Source organism: Dermacentor variabilis, chromosome 9 (assembly GCF_050947875.1).
Source record: "Dermacentor variabilis isolate Ectoservices chromosome 9, ASM5094787v1, whole genome shotgun sequence".
In the NCBI taxonomy this organism is placed as follows: domain Eukaryota; kingdom Metazoa; phylum Arthropoda; class Arachnida; order Ixodida; family Ixodidae; genus Dermacentor; species Dermacentor variabilis.
Window position 1 is genome coordinate 144,180,805 of NC_134576.1, and position 21,645 is coordinate 144,202,449.

General features: G+C 44.5%; 1 protein-coding gene across 1 annotated transcript; it reads left to right on the top strand.

The window, feature by feature from the left end:
* Positions 1–117: 117 nt before the first annotated feature.
* Positions 118–16,763, top strand: LOC142557724 (uncharacterized). The gene is made up of 3 exons (XM_075669770.1): positions 118–262; positions 7,653–7,956; positions 12,935–16,763. The coding sequence occupies exons 1-3, from the start codon at positions 118–120 to the stop codon at positions 13,653–13,655; spliced, it is 1,170 nt and encodes a 389-aa protein (XP_075525885.1). The 3' UTR covers positions 13,656–16,763.
* Positions 16,764–21,645: the final 4,882 nt, after the last annotated feature.

Below are 21,645 nucleotides of genomic sequence, written 5' to 3' on the forward strand. Positions count from 1 at the left end.
ACTAGACTTAGTTTCATTTAGCACTTTCTGCACCTTCTGTTCCTCTATCAACACAGGACCCAGGAACCTCCCTTGGCTAGCAGGGCGGCAGCGGGCGCGCGTGCGTCGTGGTCAGTGATGGCAGCTTCGGTGCATGCCTGCTGCCCAACACCGCTGCAGCCACGCGAGCGGCGACTCTCTGCGCAAGCTGAACTTGGTACTGGGGCACACCCACGGCCACCCAGGCCACGCAGCCATGTAGCAGCTGAGCAGCAGACTCCTGGTGAGCAATCGAGACTGACCACACACTAGTGCTTTTAAAGGAGCACTGACATGAAATTTCCGATTTTTCATTATTTGTGTTAAGTGTAGTTCCTCTACTCAAAGCCTTGCAAAGAATACCGGTAATCCTCAGGTGCCCTAAACACTTTACTTTCTCTACAAACCAGTTTGTTTCATTTCCCAGAAGATGTATGTGTTGTGATGAGGAAGGTGGCAGCAGAATATTGAGATTTTGGCACTTGCTCCAACTATCTTGGTCGTCTGCTACGCTGCCACTGGTTGCACAGCCTGATGGCATGCGAGCTGAAGCGAGTGCCAAAACAGTGCAATATTCTGCCCCCATGTAATGACCACCTTTCACATCATGACGCGTGCACCTTCTGGGAGCCAAAACTGAAATTTCTGCATGATAACTAAGGCACACAAACTCAAGTTATTTGTCACAGGAAATTCAAAATACAAGCAAAGTTAGAGTTACCTTGACTAGAATATTTGTAGCTCTGGATGCCACATTTCACTCTCCCATGATGTGAAACTGCAGCATACAATAGCAGCAGGGTGTTGATGTTGCGCAGCAGAAGTCAGCGGTCCATGGTTGCTCAGCTTGTTGATGGCGCTGCTACCCCCTCCACGATATGGTGGCACAGTCCAGCTTCAGCGAGGTGTATGTTGCCGCATCATGTGCTCAGCATGTTGATGCAGTGTTCCCATAGTTACAACACCTTGCTCATGGTTATGTAATTATTAGGCAATTATTACTATGATTGTAAAACATAATGTTGGTTTTTTTTTTTTTCGCAGTACTCGCAATATTGTGCAAACATAAATCGCACATTACATTTCTTACCTATGATCATAGTGCCACACATCGACGTCACGTTCATCGCACGAAGTGCACGATATTGCTACATCATGGTGATGCTATTGGTGCCACCGAAGAAGTTTTCTCAGGAGTGCTGCAGGGCCTCTTTAAAGCAAGTTATTGAGCTTTAGCTTGTCCATAAAGATAGTGCACCTTGCTGAATACCTAGTAACAGGAGAGACGAACAGCAATAGCAACACTGGTTGCACCGTCTTGTGGCGCACTGTTTAATCAGGGACACAGAGCTATTTTTGTTGCGACCAACCATATCCTACTAAGCTCCTGGTGTAAAGTGTTGGCAGTGGCATAATCATTAACAGGCATTGTTTTTTAACTGTTCTCTAGGCATGAACACTCATGCGGACAAAAACATTTCTGACATGTTGTAGGTGGATGAGGCATTGCAAGATGTCTCTACCAATGTTGCTACTTCTGTCCACATCTTTGGTAACCTGATATGTTGCAAAGGGCAAGACATTTACAGACATGCTAAAACCTTGTAATGTTGCATACTTAGACAGCCAACACTTATTTCAAGCTGTTAGTCTCTGCATTGGTGCAAAGTCAGACCAGCCTATATGTGCCTGAGAAAAAAAGGCTTAACAGTTAAATTTTTGCTATCTGATAGCATGCACCACTAATGCCACGCTGCTCAGTTTTCAATAGAAATGTACCAATTAGTTTGCGAATGAATAGTTGTTGTAAAGAGGTCGAAAAAGTGTGGTGCGGCCTTCAGTTGCTATTTTTGCCACTTTGTAGCTCAATTTCTCAAACGAGTCAATGCTGAGAAAGTTTGAAAAGAATAATCCAGCTGCCTAGGCTAGCTTAGCACTTCCTTTCAGGAAGTTCATTTGAATGTCTAGTTGCAAAATACTCCTTTAGATGTAAACATATAAGAATACTGCTTGCATACTAGGCCTTTCAAAAAATAGGCATGCAAGGGCTGTGGCAGTAAACTAATTGTGCTTTACAGGTGAACATTTGCTAGTGGTATTCTTCATAGGAGTGCTTTGTCAATATACTACTAATCATAGGAGCGTACTAGTACTGTGCACTGGGGTTTGAGAAGTAATAAGCTAGTAAAATTGGTACGAAAGGCTCTGTGGCATATTTGTCCTGCAGCCGAACAAAGTGTTACAGGCTTAATTTTCTACCACGACGACCACATTCAGTGAGGGCAGAAAGCAAAACTACTTATGGCATTAGATATAGGTGCATATTAAAGGACCTCAGGTGGTCAAAGTTAATCCAGGCCCTCCAACCCCTCAGCATCACTCATATGTGAATGAACATGCTACATCTGTAGTAAGCTGTAAGCTTTGGAAGTAAACAAGTAAATGTTGCAATTGCATTGTAGTGCTTTGTAAGTAGCTGCTGAAATTTGATATCTGAAGGAGTAGCCCAGAGCAGCATAATTGAGTGCGAATACTAATTCCATTCATCATTTCGACCACCTTTCTTGTGACAACTGTGATCCAGTGCAGTTCTTCGTATATGCTGGAGGAAAATTCTTGATACTGCGGAGCTGTTGAATAGTGATGTGCTGTCGGTCAGTGTATACTAGTACTTGTGGGGATGCCAGTTCAAGTTAGGAAAATATGGAAAGAGTGAACGTTAATTGCAGGCTCTGTTTTTTGGAAGTAGCAACATTCACCCTCTCTTTCTTCAGTAGTCTCACCATCTGTTGTAGCTGTCATTAGCTGGTAGCACAAAGAGGGTTCCAAAATGGATGGGTGTAGAACAAAAAAAAAGAGAAAGGGATGAAGCTTGGAGATGTTTTCCTGACAGCATGCCTAGTCTGCCACTCCAAATGGGAATAAGTATACTGATATACATATACAGCACTTTAGACACCATACACGAAACATACTGCGGCATGTAACATGCAAGTTATTTAAAGTATCCGATTGAGGCCAGTGTCCCTCAGAAAGAATTGTCAACAGGGCAAGCTGGTGAGCTGTCACAGCAAAGAAAAGTACAAATGATATGGAGACAGAAAGGGCAACAACCATGTGTCGTCGTCCTTCCTTATGTCTCTGCCCTGTTCGTGCTATGCTTTTTCATGGGTGTAGAGGCTCACCTTTGTTGGTAAGAGCTCAAAATTGGGCCAGTGAGTGCATTGAAGTACTGACTGCCAGTTGGTTTGCGAAATAAATGTTGAGAGATTGAAAAAGTGTGGAGGACACTGGCAATGTCAGGGAACGGCACTTCAATCTTCAGAGCATATGAGACATTGGTCGGGTTGATTGCAGTGACATTATTTTACATCTCGACGCAGTTGTCACTAGAGCTGAGTGTGCTCAAGCCATGGCATTTTAAAAGGTGTTGCTACTCAATCGCAAGTGGGCAGTCAGAATGCAAATTCCTCTTTGAGAAGCACCCATGAGCCTTGTGCATTGTTGTTGACAGTGAGGTTTTTAGCCGTAAATGCAGCAATGCATTTGTGCTGCTTAGTAATCGCCATGGTTTCATTATGGCTATGGCCTTGTGCTGTTAAACACAAGTTCACAGGCTCAAGTCGCGGCTGAATTTTGATCGGGGCAAAATGCAAAAGCACCCGTGTACCTTTAATGTGCATTGGGTGCACATTAAAGAAACCCACGTGGTCAAAATCAATCTGGAGTCCACCACTATAGCATGCCTGATAATTGGAACGTAGTTTGTACATGCAAAATCCCAGAATTAATTTTTTTTTCATTTGCACTGCCTAGTAATGTTAAACAAAATAACGCAGCATAGCTCTGCCATCATTATTCTTGTCTACACATAGAAGAGAATTTTCTGGCCTTGCCTTTTAAGTCTTGAGCAGGCGAAAGGGTGATACGCTAGGGATTAGTACCACGACCCAAGCACTACGCAGTTTTTCTTTGCACCAATCCGTGACGCGGTAGTTTCAGGGTAAAAAAAAAGGAGCATCATATGTAATTGTACTTAATCCCAATCCCACTGTTTCTCATGCGTAGAATCCACGCGTCGGAGATGCATAGCAGGTGTCATCCGCAGTGTTCCAGCGTGAATACGATTAGCCGGTCGCCGCTGAGGGGAGTCCCTGCGAGTTCAGCAAAAAATACAATCGTCACGGCTAGTCACGGCCTCCGTTCTTTTGAGTTGCTGGACTCAAAAGAGTCGCGAATTCGGCGCGGGCAGCTGGATTCGCGCGCCGCGGTGGGGCTCTTTTTTATTTTTTATTTTTCCTCTCTAGCTCTCTGCCTCTATCTTCTTTTTGCTCCATTGTTGTTATAAGTGAGTGAGGAGGCTCCGGCGCGCGCGTTGTGGCGCTTCTGCGCTGCGCTCGCGTTTGCTCGCTTCACGGCACGCGATTGGCGCGCCGGCAGCAGACACGCTGGCTCTCGCTCCTCATTGTGCAAATGGCGTAGTGGCGGTGCCATGGTTTTTCTTTATTATTATTATTAGTATTACGACTATTTTTTTTAACCCGTATCTCTGCCTCGCTTGACGTTTCCCGGAGTGCCGACGAGCGTCCGGCAACGCGCTGTTTCCTCTCTCTCCTCGGGGCTGGCGGGAGCGCTGGACCGGAGCGAAGCGACGGCTGCGTCGCTCGCTTCATCTCGTACGCCTTCTCTCTGCTAGAACGGCACATGTTGAGGCGAGAAAAGAATAATGGAGAAAGAGGGGAAGCTACAAAGAAACAAAAGGGGGGAGTCGTAAAACAGCGAAAGATGAGTGTGTGTATTGTGCGCTGCAAAAGAAAAGTTCTTCGCTATCTGTCTTGCGAGCAATCACGCACTAGAGATCAACGAGTTCGGTAACGGCTTGCATTTCTTTTCCTTTTTTTCAAGGGGGGAGGGAAATACCGATTATATAGGCGTACTAACTCACCAGTCACGGCAAATAAGCCCTCGTAGTATCGGAATGGGCCGGGAAAAAAAAGCGTCTGAGCACGGAACACGCGTAACCTTTTACACCAGCGGAGCTCCGGAGCGATTGTACCGCGTCCTTTTGCGTGCGTCGAGCGCGCCGGCTAGGCGCACATATATGTCGATCGTCTGCCGTACATTGCGAACTAGGCCGCGCGGCGTCCTTTAGGAACGAAGCTAACGAGGCGTGCCTTAGGCCGTCCTGCGCGCTTTTGCGCCGCACAGAACGGACCAGAAAAGCATTAGGTGCTGCCGGGGGCTGCGAACGCACGCAGATCTTAACGTCGGGAGGACGCCGCGAAGCGTCCCTGCCCGAGCTCCGGCGTTACTAGGCGCGGCACGCGAGGTAGCCGTGAAAGTCCCCACCACCGTGACCGTAGGCGAGGCAGCCTTCATTCACTCTGCTTTTCACGAAAGCTCCGTGCATAGGGCCTCCAGATGCTACCCAACTTGGTGTGGTACAATTATGTAGTCCTCATTTCGTCTTGCATTCGGCGCACTGTCCAGCACCGCGTCCAGTGTAGTAGTTCACTATAATAGCAAATGCAGATGTGGCATAGAATAGTGCGAGACGTTGTGCACACTGCCTTGCATAACAAGCATCAGAAATGTAGTGATTATTATTTTGTTTAATAGAGCATACATCTGTTATCTGCGATTTCAGAGCAATTCATAGGCTCAGATACATATCTACCTAAGCGGCCAAATGCACACCATCATTTCTATACTCGGTGGAAAGCTAACAGTTTAATGCAAGTTCTGTGCACGAAACTGCATTGCTCCTACTGTCTGTGCCTGCATTCCCCAGAACATAGTCCGAGAGGCTCCTTCCCCTCCACTGGGATGTCACAGAAATGAGTGGTCTGCACATCTACACAAATTCTCTTTGAGCTAGACAGTGGTGCACTTGCCTCTGCATTCCTTGGCTCAAGAATGCAGCCTATGGCTGTTGTGCTATATGCAGAGCTATTTAGATCCTTCTGTGCCTTGGCTATTTAAACCCCTGAGAGCTGTTTTCGTCAACAGTTTCTGTAAAAACGGCCAGGGATGAGTTCAGCTTGTGAGAAGTGCTTTGCATTTTCTTGCAACTGGATAAGTCTACATATCATATTGACCGCAAATAAGACGGGGACAGAGGGAGAGAACACATAAACAGCACGGGCGGTAGCTTTCAACTGTTTTTTAGGGCTTGGTGCCATGCAATTCCTCCCAGTCAAAGATTGTTAAACGAGGAGTAGCGATGCTCTGCTTAGAATCGGCTCTCCGCAAATCGTGTGTGCACAAGATGCAGCTTGCCTTTGACAATCAGATTTCCCGTCTTAAGACGGCAGGGTTCCCTGACTCAATGGTAATGCCAGTGGTGGAAACCCTCCTGCAGAAGGTAAAAGGATCTAGGGGCAAAGCAAGGGTGAGGACGACTACTATGGCCGTAAGACCTGAAATGGTGCCGTATATTCACAGGGTCGCTCACAACCTAAGGAAGGTGGCAGGCAGGTTTGGAGTCCCCCTTGTCTTTTCAGCCCCGTTTCAGCTGGTGCGGCTCTGCCCCCGCACCTCCCTTGATCCTAAAGGAAGGCAAGGTTGTGGCAAGAACCACACCAAGCCGTATGCAAAATGCAATGTAGGAGTTGTGTACGAAATCCCCCTGGCGTGTGGCAAGTCCTACATAGGGCAGACTGGACGGTGCCTAAATAATCGAGCCAGGGAACATGAACAAAAGTTAACGAAAGATGAATTGGCGCACTTACCTGCGCACTGCAATGCCTGTCGCTGTGTACCTCTTTTTGAGGAGATAAAGATTCTGGGGAGAAGCCATGACCAGACTGCATGTGAACTGATGGAGGCTTATCACATAAAAAAGAAAGGCCAAGACTGTGTTAGCGATACCTCCATTAGGTTGTTTCAACCGGAAATAGATTTTTTTGATAATTGGTTGCCACGCTAAGCTGATGTGTATTCTTGTTTGCTGCGATCTGCGCATGTTCTATTTGCCTATATATGCCCACGCGCTGCTGTGAATAAAACAGTTGAAAGTTACCGCCCGTGCTGTTTATGTGTTCTCTCCCTCTGTCCCCGTCTTATTTGCGGTCAATATGATATGCAGTCAATATGATATGCAGTCAATATGATATGCAGTAAATATGATATGCAGTAAATACCAACTAGGCCAAAGTGAAGTTCTTCTGGATGAGTCTAGTTTTGTCTCGGTGCTTAGTCGTGCTTTTGACAGATGGCAGCACACAATCCATGGGACAGTGCAAACATATGCGAATTTCTTCTTTCTGAGGAGGTAAAATATCTTGGCAACTGAAGTCTCTCAAAATAACCTGGCCATTCTTGATAAGAACTTGGGATAGTAGCATGGCATGGAGGGGGGTTAAAATACCACACCACAGAAAAATAAAAGCAACTTCACTGAAAAAAGAAATGTCTTCTTAAATATTAAATTTAAAATTCAAATATTAAAATTATTGCTGCCATTTGTCTGCACTACATACAGATTCAGCACAGTATTTCTCAATATACTGAGGGGCTAAATGGCTTTCTCTTTTTTCATTGTGGTTGCCTTTCTTGCACTGATCAGCCACTGCTAGCCTTGAGCTTAATGTCACTCAATGCGAAGAGCTTGATGTTTGCCATGGGGGCCGCAGGCGAGCAGCGACGTAGTGCAGTGGAACGCCTGGAGGAGACTAAGGCACAGTACGTCAAGTCGGAACGAGTGCTGGACAGTCGTCAGGGGCTGCGCAGCCGTCGTTCCGAGGGCGCCACATTCGAGCCACCTTTGCTGGCGCGGTCGCCCTCAGCCTACGAACTTGTTGAGCGGCTCAGGGCCTCTCCGCCAGCAGCTCTGCTTGCACGAGCACCCTCCCTGAAGCTCCGGCGAGCCCCGTCTCCGCCCATGCGTGCGCGTGCCTTGTCCGAGACGCAGGCGAGGCGGCTGCTTCGTCCAACTAGGTGAGAGAGTCAAGACCTGGCAAACAAACCTCTGTGATGACAAATATTCAGAGCATGTAAAAAAGACGCAAACATGATATAGAAGACGATACGAGGACTGATTCTGAACTGAAAGTATATTAAGAACGTCTTTTTTCACGCTCTGAACATTCATCACAAATGGAAACAGACTTTCCCAACGTGCTGTACTAACGCAGTTTGAAGCTTCTGTGAAACTATACTTTGTTTCATACTTAGCAGGCAGCTTTGCGGAAGCTATAGAAGTAATGCGGCCATATAAGTCTCGCTCCATGCGTTACACAGTCCCCAGTTTGTGATATGCAATACTTTCTATATAACTATTTCATATATGTATTAGTACAACTACAACTTGTCTATGTAAGTTTGCCTCAAATGACAAATTATTTGTGCACATTTGTGTTTTCAGCATACAACATCTGTTTTCATCACAAGAGACAGTGGTACGCCGTGGCTTTTGTGTTCGCCGAAACGTTCCACTGTGCTCCTTCAGTGGTAATTACATTCAGATCTGCAATGCCTTCCATGTACAATTACATCATATTTTATGACTGAAAGGTATGAGACAATGGGCCTTATTACGTAAAGCTATTCCAATATGTTTTTATTCCAATCTCCTGATGTCAAATTCGCGTAACCAACGACGCAAGCATCGGGTTGTCTGAACAGACCAATCAAACGCTCTTCTCGTTCATAGGAGATCACTTTTGTTTGCTTGAAAAATTACCAATGTTGCCTACACTGAGCGGCTTGTCTTATCTAATTGGCTGACAAGAGGTGAGGAGCACACTCAAGTGGAGAAGGATTCGATGAGGCCGAGCCACTTCACTGAAAATTGATAACCAGGTGAAGAAGGCGGTGCCAGTATTTGCAATTGGTCCACTTTCCCTTACTTAGCTTGCAGTGGCTCGTCGAAAATTGCTGCGGCATGCAATGGAAGCTTAAGAATGATGCTAAAAAATATCCTCAGTAAAGAAGAGTTGGCAGAACAAGATCATAAATGTGCCAAAAGTGCTGGAAAAGGTTACAAGGCCACGCAAAAAAATTTATACGCAAATCAACCCATCCTCTCCGGCAGGTGCGACTAGCCAGTGCCTAAGCGATCGGCGGCAGCCATCTTTTATTCCTTTTGGAATGGGGCAGCCTGTGGTTATTCAGAAGAAAATTCAGTTTTGTTTGGCATATTAATGCATCTTTAACGCGTACATGTCACTTTGACGTGGTGAGTTTTTGCAGTTTTCTGACATCCTGTGACAGGCAGGTGAAGTGGGTGCAGCTCGCAAACTTTTGACTAATAGCCAAGGGCTAATTGCGAAAAGGCGTCGAATCAGAAATAACTATTTTTCTTTTGTTCGGTCCAATCATGCATAATCAGTGTGCACACGTCATATCAGATGGGGACCTATCGCGGTTTTCGTGATGTCGCGTGACCAACAGGGGAAGTGGAGGCGGTCAAAAAAAGTTTTGAACAATCACGGAGGGCTGAATGCAGAATTGGAATAGAAAAGTGTGGAATATTTTTACATTATAGCACCCAGTGTTGCATGAAATTGCATGAATCAGTATATCATTCTTCTCACATGTGGTGCCCTATGTTTGGGTTGTGGCAAGAGAAATCTAGTCGTCATTGCATTGCCTGTTATGTATGATACAGAGTATGTAGTGTGCATTTCTGTTGACATGGCAAGTTTGCTTTTGTTGCCAGTTGTCAATTAAACCATGTGTACGCTGAATTCCCAGTCCTTCCTCAATGTGATGAAGTTGACAAAATCGGCAATTTGCTTTGTTATATCACAATTTTGCTGTATTGAAATTAGACTTTTTATGAAAATGAGTACAGTTTCTGATACATTCTTCTTACACAGGAGGGGCTGCAAAATTTTCCGAATTATCAGGCAGCTAAAGAAGGCAAACTTGAATGAGAAAAAAATTCATTTTGTTGAATTTGAAAGTCGGCGACGAAAGATGTGGTTTCATTCTGTGTCGACGATATCTTTGCATCAGCACTACAAAGCAAAGCCAGTCACGCTTTCGTGTCCGCTTCTGCCCCTGTGGCTGACAGTGTAGCCCACACTTGGACTATGCTCTGGTGACAAGCAGTGAGGAGCAAGTGCTTAGTCTGCCCCTGGCTTCAACGCCTCTCTAACACTCTGATTACACAACCTCCAGTACTAAATGAAGGGGGAAGACCACACACATGATGACATGCCAACTTTTTGCAAATGGGGCAGGTTACTCTAAAATGGGGCACACAAGGGATGCATGCTCTCAGCTGCACTGGCACTCGTGCACCACCACGGCCGCAGAAGAAGAGGAGACCACTCATGTGTTCTAGGGCTGTTCGCATTTACAGAAGCTGGCTTCTTGGCAGCAGTGGTGCCTTTGTAAGTTTATAACCTTCTACTGCCAATTAGCTTGGCTAAATTTTGCTCTTAGGTTCTTTCCATGTTGGCAGGTTATCAAGCTGGCCATCATCGAAATATGTTGGAAACAAAGTCAAGGCTAAGTTCAGCCTATAGTGGGCCGTACGGAAGATACTGCTCGCCTTGTCCCCTGCAACTTGAGAGAACCCTTGCACACAGTGTTAACTTATATTCGATAAATTCTATACACATGAATTGTGTTGATGGAAGTCCTGTGTAATTTATTAAATCACTTTAAATAGCAAAGAAGAAAGTTAGTGTTGTCTATCATTCTTTTTTCTTTCTCTCTATTTAAAGCGCTGCAAGCATTCTGTAAGAGGATGCACAGTGTAGAGCTTGTCAATTCATAGGGGCTGGGGATTGCTCCCTGTGGTTATGTCATGGATTTCAATAGCATGTGTTCGAGGCTAAATTATTGTTTATGAATGAAGAATGATCGCATTGCACCTAAAAGTACACAAAGGCCCTCTCTATGAGCTTTTGGGACAAGCAGGCAAGATATCCAAAAATAGTGCCATGAAATGCACAAGTGTTAGACATGAAGTTGACAATGGCAACTATGGCCTTCAATTTTTTTCCCCCAACAAGGAAATGCATGTTGTTTTCAGAGTGCTTTACCAGTGTAAACTGATTCAGTGAAACTCTTCTGTCCTTTCAGCTAGGGCAACGATAGTGCCGGCACTGGCTAGTACAGAGCAAGGCACTATTATCTGATGGAGACTTAGCATTCTGTTCTACGGTGGCAATATGGCACCAGTACTGTTTTTTTCTGTGGCACAGATATTAACTATTAAGCAGCCAAAGTCGACAGCTGCTGCCTCTGGTGCAGCATCCTGCACTGCTGCTACACTGCATTACACATCAAGATGCTACTGAGTTCAGTGGCAGTTTTTGAGTAGTGATGGTTTGCGTATATCCGCAATTCCAAATGTGAATCAAATGACTCATGTTATTTGACTCATATTCACTTTGAGAATTTGATGTTTTTGATACATTTATGGCCGAATGTCATCAGCATATTTAGGTTGGTTGCATTAAAGAGGACTCTCCTAATGCATATTTAGTTCTGCCTCTTTCTTCATCGGCTGGATCTATTTATGCCTGTCATAACTCATTGCTCCTTCCAATCCACTGCTGCCCCCAGCTGCATTTTTCCTCCAGAACTCATTCTGGCATACTTGTCCTGTGTCAGGCTACCTGTCCTGTGCGATATATGGCCTACTATGGAATATCAGCTTATCCACACTCCTTATCTATGCCGCTTTGATCTTCTCAACCTCTCAACATTACTCCTATCATATGCATTCCATTATTGCACAGTGCTGAGCTTCCTCTGATGTTCCTTTTTTGTCTTCCCAAGTATCAGCCCCCCCATAAGTTAGTACTGACACAATGCAGCAACCCTATACTCTTCTCATGGCCAGGCATACAAGATGGGAATGATCATTATTGACCAGTAAGGGATGCTGCCAAAGCCAACATTTCAACAAGTTGACTTGTCGTCTTAGGGGCAACTACTGCTACTGCTCTCGCGTTTTTAAAAATGAGAGAGGCTGAACCTCCTCCTCCTTCTCTTTTCTCTACAAGCTCCCATTCTTTATTATAGCACATCTTTCTCTACAGCCTTTACATAGCTCACACTTCCGCGCCTTCAATGAGGAAGGAGTATTAGAGCCTAAAATAGCTTTGCGGGGCAACTTAAAATATTCATTGTTCATCCACTTCAATGAGAAATACTCATTCTCACAACCACTAGTCTGGAGAATTACCTATGCTTCAGGAAGCATTGTTGCTGTGTAGAAACAGACTGGTTTTTAGCCTTGTGTGAACCAGTAGATCATTGCACAGTATCTTAGAGTCAGCAAGACTAGGGTGTTTCTTCCTCAGGCTTCTTGCAGATTCATTACCTCAATGCATGTAAAATAGTATTGTTTTCTTCATGCACATCAGCCTGGTGAACTGACAACTTGAAAGGCGAGAACAGTCACTGAATAGTCAAGTAAAGCAAGTCCAGCAGACGTACCGGCTGGACCACTCGAATCGGCCAGCCATCTTAAAGTGTCATGGTGTATATAGTTACTTTATTAAACCTCTAGTGGTGTTACATGCTCTGCACATCGCTAGTCTTCCCCATTTCCTCATTCATTCGACTAAAATATCAAGTCACTTTCTGAGGGTTCTTATTGGTCCGAGTGGTCAAGCAGCAGAGATGTCTCATTTACTTGAGACATCTCTATAAGTGAGAGGATGTTTTAGATAAACTAACGAGGAACTGGGTGATATTTGTGGCATGCGTAGTGGATAAAACCATTGGAGGTCTAATCAAGTAGCAGAACCAATAAAAGCAGGTAAACATGTTCAGAAACAACAATTGATCGTGTGAGTGCTAGATTCACAGCTGTGTAGCATTGCTGTGGTCGGCACAAGATAAGGTTATGGGAGAGTGCAGTGGAAGAATTGTATGCCCAGCTTTGAGCTAGTTGTGCGATCGCTATGGTGACGAGACATAAACATTGAGAGAAGAATATTTGTTTCAGGACCGACCAAGATGTACAGCACCAGCTAAGGCGACTCATTGCTGGTGACACTCCACCATCCCTTACTCAGTCATCCGGTCTGGCTGTGGTTCATAAGAGCCTGCCAGATCTCTCACCATCCCGAACACGGCGTGCCAGCACGGAGCTTCGAACAGCCGGTGATCTGTACGGTGAGCAGTGTCCGGTTTACAGCAGAGACCGCTACTATCGCAAGCCCCGACCTTCATCGGAAACGGTTGTGGGCCGGAGCCTTTCATTCCGGCCCCTCGACCTGCCGAGCCGAAACTGCGGTCTCAGAGCAGAGGCAGCTGCCTCTTCCAGGCGACCCGTGCTACGTTCCAAGTCCGATGTGGCACACCGCAGCCAACCGGATTTGGGGACAGGAGCCCGGGACATGCAGCGGTCACTCCCCGACCGCTTCTTCGACACCCTAGGCTTGGATGCAAGCACGTGGCACAGCGTCCTCTCACCATCATCAGGGTCAGGCTCGTCGCGCTACTTTGACAGCATCAGTTCTGCAGACTCATTGGGCCGGTCCTGTAGTCTGGCCGGCAGTGACTCGTCTTCAGTGGGCGGTGGCTGCGGTGGGGTCGAAGGCTGTGCGGGCCTGCGCAACCGAGACCTCATTGACCACGGTCCAGCCGAGACGTCCATCGTGGAGAAGAATGCCAGGGTGATAAAGTGGCTTTTCAATTGCCGTAGGGCGACCATTGGCTCCTGACCACCGTCGCCAAAGATTCAAGCTAGCGTTTGTCCGAGGGTCATGCAAGCAGTGTCTTATAGTTTTCCTGCAGTGTGGTTGTAAGGAAGTGGTCATGAGCAGTTACCAATGTCGGGTCTGATGTTCTCCAGGCAAAGGGAGAGGTTGCCCCAGATTTTATGGGTTGCTTTTCTACTGTTTTCAATTGTCTGGTCTAGTTCTTATTGTGGCATTGCACAAACAGTTTTTGCTTTCACGTATTAAGATGAGGTTATGCATAATGTAGATGATTTGCGCAGCAAGTCTCCACTGGCTTGCACATAGATAGAAAGTGCTTCTAGTGTAACACTGTTAGACAAGGTGGGGTATGGTGTTATTGTCCACCTATAGGGCTGTTCATTTTGGCCACTTCTGATTGGCGGAGCAGTATGAGCAAGGAGGGGGTGCCTGCCTTGTTGTTGCTCATATCCTAGCCCAGCCAATGAGTGCTTCAGCAGCAGGCAAAACGGACAGTACTCTAGGTAAACACTTACAGAACCCCCTTCACCGCCTAAGAATCTTGTGGATCTAGAACTTGAATATATATCTTTTTCTTTCCCTATATATGCAAGAATTTTTTTTTTTTTGCCTACATGAAACACAAAACAATGTATTTTCATATTTTACTGATAACCATGCATGTTTATAGTTTTAGTCATAATATCAATAGAAATTCCAGTCACATAGAGTGAAGTTAGACATCTGTATATTAGTCATCAATGCACTACTGATCCTGATCTCGCTACGTCATGCCGAAATCAACCCACCGAAATTGTACAGTTTCGAACATGTACTTTGTAACACCAATTCAGTTTGCTTCATTTGGGAGAACACTCTTATCAAAAACATCAGCGCACAAGCCAGGCTAAAACCATATCGACACGATCGCCCTTCACCCATCCATCTACTGTCCGGTCATATTCTCTATGCTGTACATTTTTCTGTCCCTTAATGAAGTAAAAGAAGTTGAAGTTTTTGATGGCAAGTTGTGAGGACTGTCCTTAATATAACAGGTTCCTTATTGCTGGACGGCACCACTCTCGAACACCATGTTCTTGTTTTTTAATTATAATTTTTTAACTTGAGTTCTTAGGGTTGATGCCTAATGTTACTTGCAGTGGCTCTGACTGCCTGCTTTGTTCTTTGAAATGGAACCCAATTTTATTTGGTTTTGCAGAATAGGTAGCTGTGGGCTCTTGTCACACTCCCCTATGTTCTCCCAAATTTTCTTCTGTTGTGCATATTGTCTCTCTGAAGAGACTGCGAACAGATGAAACAAGAAATACTGAAAAACCAAACAAGATGAGCTTGTCTTAAGCTTCTCTCTTTCACTTGTCCAAACTCCCCTTCAATATGCAAGTGTGCTAACTCATCCAATCTTTCATCGTTTTGTTGCCTGTTCTGCTTTGTTCTCAACAGCCTACTCTTCATATTTTACATTGTAGAGCTCCTGATGCCTTTAGTTCACACTGTATTTTTACTCGCATAATGCTTTTTTTTTACCACAAATATTATGTGAAATTGGGAGGTTGCATTTATTACAAAAGGCTGTTTTTAGCAAACATATGGGCACGCTAATATGCGACAAAAGAGATTTGTGGACAGGGTTTCTTGAACCAGTTTACAAAATAATTGGTGTTGAAGAACTCAAACCAATTATACTCGCATGTTTATGAATGAATGAATATACATTACACATTAGCTGTACGCAAGAATTGAATATAGTCTGCGCTCATTACAATGGACCCGCATATAACAGACTTTCAGCTGTAACGGACCATATTTCAACCTTAGTTTGGTCTGCCTATTTTGTTAATGCGATGAAGTTCAATTTTAATGGACCGCGCTACAACGAACTATCGGCTACAGCGGACGAAATTAGCAGCTATTTTTGTCAAAATCTGGCGTATAAAACTGACTTTTACTATGTCGACACGAGCTGACAACTGACCTGCGAGAGTTTGTCGACAATTGCAGCTCAATATCTTGCACACGCTTGAGGTAGGGAAAAGGGTGTTGTCTTTTTCACATGAGGCACAGGGGGGTGCGAGGGAAAGAGTGGGGGGGGTTCTAGTCCGGTGGCGGCTGTTAATGGCGTGGCCACGGGGTCACCGTATCTTGCAAGCCATCTGCGATGTGAACAAAGTGTGCGCCCAGTGCTGGTAGCTCTGTATGTGCTGTGCTTTCGACATTTAGTTCACATTGAAATGAGAGACAGTACAAAGGTCAATTTGATCGCTGCTGCTCCTGCGCTTACGTTGCTTAATTTGCTACTGCAATTGATGCTTCGCCTTTCGGGTGAAACAGACCTTTTTTGTTTATTTTATGCTTCATACATTTGTCACTCACTCTTTGCAATAACGTTGTTGGACATCACGACGAACAGAAAGTTTCAGGAGGTGGGCTCCGAAAGAGCAACAGGGATGAAAGGGAAAGTCCGAAGGGGGAGGAGGTGATTCGTGTGGCACTGAGCCGTGCTTCCTCAAGGGCTGCAGAAGTAAGCGCCAATCTTCCCTTTTCACAGCGAACCACTTCTCTCTCTCTCTCTCTCATGTCGCCATACCTAGAACTTAAGTTTATCGGGTTTCATATGTCTATAATAGTACCGTTCCATTGCCTTCGATCGCCCAACATCAGACAGCCGTGACCAGACACCTAGCTTTGGCTCACCTGCCCTGTCTTAACACGTGTCGCTTGCTGAGGAGAGCCCATCCTAACTAAACGTCTCTGCAGTTTTCAGAATAAATGGATGTCAGGAGACACAACACTTTGAAATCTCAGAGCTACTGGCCTTCATTTTACTGCGAACAATGGATGCAATAAGTTTCACAAAGGCTTCTAAACTAGATTAATGACATGGATGTGATCCATCGTAGAGTATCCTTTCCTGAAGCCAGCATGCTCCTTTAGTTGACTAAAGTCCAACAATGTTGCCCTTATTATATTGGAGATTATTTCGGTAAATATTTTATGTAATACTGGGAGTAAGCTAATGGACCTAATTTTTCAGTTCTTTAACATCGCCCTTTTTGTAGATTACGTAGTATAATGTTTGCATTCTTCCATATATATATATATATATATATATATATATATATATATATATATATATATATATATATATATATATATATATATATATATATATATATATATATATATATATATATCATAAGAAGCCAACAAACACTGACACCAAGGACAATATAGGGGAAATTACTTGTGCTTAATAAATGAAATAAAGAAACGATAAATTAATGGAAATTAAAGTAGATATATATATATATACGCGCGCACACACGCGCACACACACGCGCGCACACACACACACGCGCACGCACGCACACACACACGCACATGGGAGGGAGAGAGGGGGAGGGAGGAGGGGAAGGAGAGGTAGTTGTCGGTGGACCGCCCCCTACCAAATTAAATATCTGGCTATGCCACTGCTAAAAGGGCTAAGTCGTAATTTGGAAGTGCCCATGAGTGTATCAGAAATTATACTCTGGGTGTTGTGGGGTTAAAAGAGTACTGACATGACATATACTACTACTTTCTTCTTTTCTTTTTTATTATCCAGAGTTTAAGCACTCTTCACCGTTGAACAAATACTGCCAAGTCTAAATCCACCTAGATAACTTACTGCAGAATACTGGTTTCTGCAAGTCAGTTTCAGTTAACACCTAAGGGATGGATGCCTCGTGACGTCACAATACAGTGGCTGGGTCTGTTCTTATGACTGCTGCAGACACTACATGCCAGCACAGCTAGAACAACCTTGAACAGCACTCTTGTTTATTTTTTTATAGGCAACACCATAATACTAATCCTTTTTGATAAACGACATCAGTGGATTTTTGCCAAGTGTCATGACGACTCAATTATTTCGATAACACCAAGCCCACATTTCATCACCAATTTTAGTATCAAATTAAAATGCCTTGTAAGCGTTTTGTACCTGGTAAATGTCACCCTTTTATGTGCGAGAAACTTTTGACAGAGTTCATTTGTAATTTCATGTCAGTAACTTCAGGGACATGTCCAAATGCCTGGGGGAAAGGGTGCTACCATCTCTTGGCCCTTGGTCAGGTAAAACAACTCCTCAGCATATGTTAAAAAGAGTGGCTTGAGAAGCCATCAGCTATGATTTGCCCTTCTCTTCTGCAGCTAGACATTGACAGTCATTGTGACATTGGTTCCACCAGAATTTCTTTTCTCAAGGAGGGCTGCCTTACATACAAAAGAAATACTAGAATAAAGAACTTATAATTACGAAGAGAAAAGTGTATGACCAGCTGTGTCTTACCAGTACTCGCGTATGGGGCAGAAACCTGGAGGCTTACGAAAAGGGTTCTGCTTAAATTGAGGACGACGCAACGAGCTATGGAAAGAAGAATGATAGGTGTAACGTTAAGGGTTAAGAAAAGAGCAGATTGGGTGAGGGAACAAACGCGAGGTAATGACATCTTAATTGAAGTCAAGAAAAAGAAATCGGCATGGGCAGGACATGTAATGAGGAGGGAAGATAACCGATGGTCATTAAGGGTTACGGAGTGGATTCCAAGGGAAGGGAAGCGTAGCAGGGGGTGGCAGAAAGTTAGGTGGGCGGATGAGATTAAGAAGTTTGCAGGCACGACATGGCCACAATTTGTACATGACCGGGGTAGTTGGAGAAGTACGGGAGAGGCCTTTGCCCTGCAGTGGGCGTAACCAGGCTGATGATGATGAACTACGAATGCAACCCAGCGTCATGCAAGAAGTCCAGTAAGCTGCGTATTCAAAAATGCGCCCATGAAACCCATGCTTGGCTCGATCTAGATGACGCCTGGCATGAACGTGCCCAAGATGCTCATTGCATTTCTTTTCATGTGTTTGTGTCTGGCGTTATTTCGACCAAGTGAAACACAAGCTTCAAGTTAAGACACATTTCCAAATACGGTGCTAAGGCTCAGTAATTAAAGCCATCTTGACTCCACTTGCTGTAGTCAACACATGATTCTGATCATTTTTAGTGACACAGCACAGCTTTATTTTAGGAGATTCCTTGCTTACTCAAAAAGAAGTTTGCCCATCTTTGGTCCATGGAGTACCTGTTGCAGCTCCTCTGCTGTCAGCAGTTTGAGGTATCCTACAGCAGGCGCATAGACAGCGTCAGTGACCAAACACCATGTGGAATGGTCGCCATTCCTTCAGAATAAAGCCATTGGTATTACTTGCATGCTAAGCCATTATGCTACCAAAGTGATGGCAAAATTGTAAAAGTGCATCATTGAGACAAGCAGCAAAAAAAAATAAAATATTATACCCTGCAAATGATGTCATGGTGCTACCACCTAGGTCCTGTTTGTCAGGTTACCACAGTGCTCAGTGCAGTATAATTTACATGGCCTGTTACAGCTAACACATTACGAAATATCACACAACTACTGGGACAGATGATTGCTTGAAATGGCAAACACGTGGATAGTGATCTTTATGTGAGGGAGGGAAGAGAGTGTTTTTTTATTACTTATAGCAAGAGGGAATTCATTACGTGAGGAAATATGGTAGTGCAATCAAACAGCCAGGTTTGCTTGCCTACTTCGCAATTTTGCCCCAGTGAATTGCAGCACTGACCATTGTTCAATCGGGCAGGAATAGTGAACTGGAGAGCTAGCGCTTATCAGTTCCCCAGGGTGTTATCAAGGAAGCAGCAACAGTATATAATGCAGTCAATTGTTCAGTGAGCTCATGAACACAAAGCATGTGTCTGAATTTTCCTCTGTCAGGTCTAGAAGTTCCCGCTTTTACAGCAGACAGTGTGCAGTTAGCAACATTGATTTCTTCCCATGAACTCAGTGCATCGACATTGCTTCCATTGGCACCCACAGCAAGCACACCCTAAATCTGTGAGCTGCATGCTTATGTTTTTTAACAGTTCACTATACAGTACTTATAGCCATTGCTTTCAAAGGACACGAAAAGCCAGAATGTTTAGGCAAGGACGGCTGAAGTAGAACAAGAGTAATGGCAGATCACTAAAAGAGAGGTTCGGCCTGTAGTGGAATTAAAATAGGCTGATAATGATGAAAGGGAGAAGTTTTGTCAAGATAAAAGGGTAATTGGTGGTCAAAAATGACAAAAGCATTATTGTTGCCTTTAATGGAGCTTCGGTAAATCAGAAGGTGATGTAAATACAGGTGAGGCTGAATGTCACCACATTAAAGACAGCTAGTATGTCCATTTAAGCAGCCAAGTTTCAACCAACACTAACTATCCTGGAAGCACTTTGTTAAGAGCTATCAAAAAAGCTAATTTCATTGTATTTGAACATCAAATAAAATTCAGCTTGCCGAATTTAGTGTTACTGCAGAGCTCTATTGGAGCCTTTTCAGACCAACCGGTAGGTCCTGTTTATCAGTGTGGCACCCTGTGGTTGATTCGCCAAGGACAGCAACACCCAGCAGAGCATGACCTCCAAAATTGACAGTGCAGCACAAGGACAGTGCCCTACATTGGCAAATTAATGGTGTAGTGCTTTCCCCTGCTTCTTGGAGCAGCTCAAATTGAAGGAGGATCCACCACGAGGTTGCAAACTCCTCTCGCCAATGTTCATATTCCCGTGAGGGTGTAGTGCAGAAACTCGTGTACCAAGCTTTGTGTGCATGTTAAAGATGCACTGAAATGCTTTTAGAATGCAATAAGAAAAAGTTTCCAGTCTGTAGACAGTGCCACCGCAGATATGCAAGCCAAATTTCTTCCACTGCATGCAGCAGAGAACCTACAGTCTGATAATGTCACCTGCTCTCTCCTGACAAGACGAAACTTACAGGAAGATGGAGGCTTGAAGTGATGAGCAGTAGTTGAACAAGGAGTGCCGCTGGAGCCAACCGACTAAGGGACTGTGTTTGTTGGGGCAGCAACTGTTGCTGCCCTGACAAAGACAAGTCCCTTTGTCGAAATGCTTGCTTCAGTGACACTCCTTGTTCAACCACTGCTCATCACTGCACACCTGTGCATCTGTCTGACCCATTCTGTTGCCGCCCCTTTATTACTCTGACATCTTTGTTAGATGCGTAACTTGCAGAGTTAATAAAGCACATTGTGGAGCAAAAAATAAAGTGGGGGTTGAGGAGCAACATGCAGGGCATTGCTATTAGCACCATTTCAGTTGAAAGAAACTGATGAGTTGAGCAGGGGAATGGGGAAAGTAAACATTGCACTCATTATAATATCTCTTTTCATATTAGGTCCTTTTCAAAAAATGCATTCCGAAATATGTTTCCTAAAGGTAATGCATTGATTCCAGCTTGGTACTAAGGTTTTACAAATAGATGTTCCCAGTTGGTTCAGATTAATTCAGAACCCTCCATTGTGTCTCCTGTATTAGGCCACTATGTTGCCTTAGGACATTGAAAACCCATAATTAAATTCAGAAAGAGACATACTGCCTTCAAATGTGATACTGTTTTTTCAGCAACTATGTCACCTCTTGGGCACATGACGAATGATGAATGCTGAGAGGTCTTCAGAAGTGTGATCCATTGCTCTAGCTATACAACTTCATATTTGCCTTTGGTGTGCCTTTTATAAATATAGGCTGTGCATCAACACGACATGGCATAAAAAATTGGTCACCATGTTTGCTTTCATGTCGGGATTGTGCACCTTCGATAGTGGCAGCACTGTTATGCTTCCTATGGGCACCAAAGGAATGTTTGGGACAGACCATCTTTCATAGCCACACTGCAGGAAAGGCCACTGTGAGAGTTCATTTTGTAAACGCTGTCTAGTCAGGCGCCCGGGACCGCATGCAATGGCTGCTCTCAGTGTCTCCTCCGTAAGTATGTAGGCAGCTTTTCCTACACTACATACACCGGTGCTAGTAAACAAAGATAGACTTTTTTTTGGGGTCTCAGTGTATTTCTCGAATTCTTCCTTGTCTATGTCACGCACTCTTCAGGTGTTCAACATGTAGTTTTATGAGGACCCT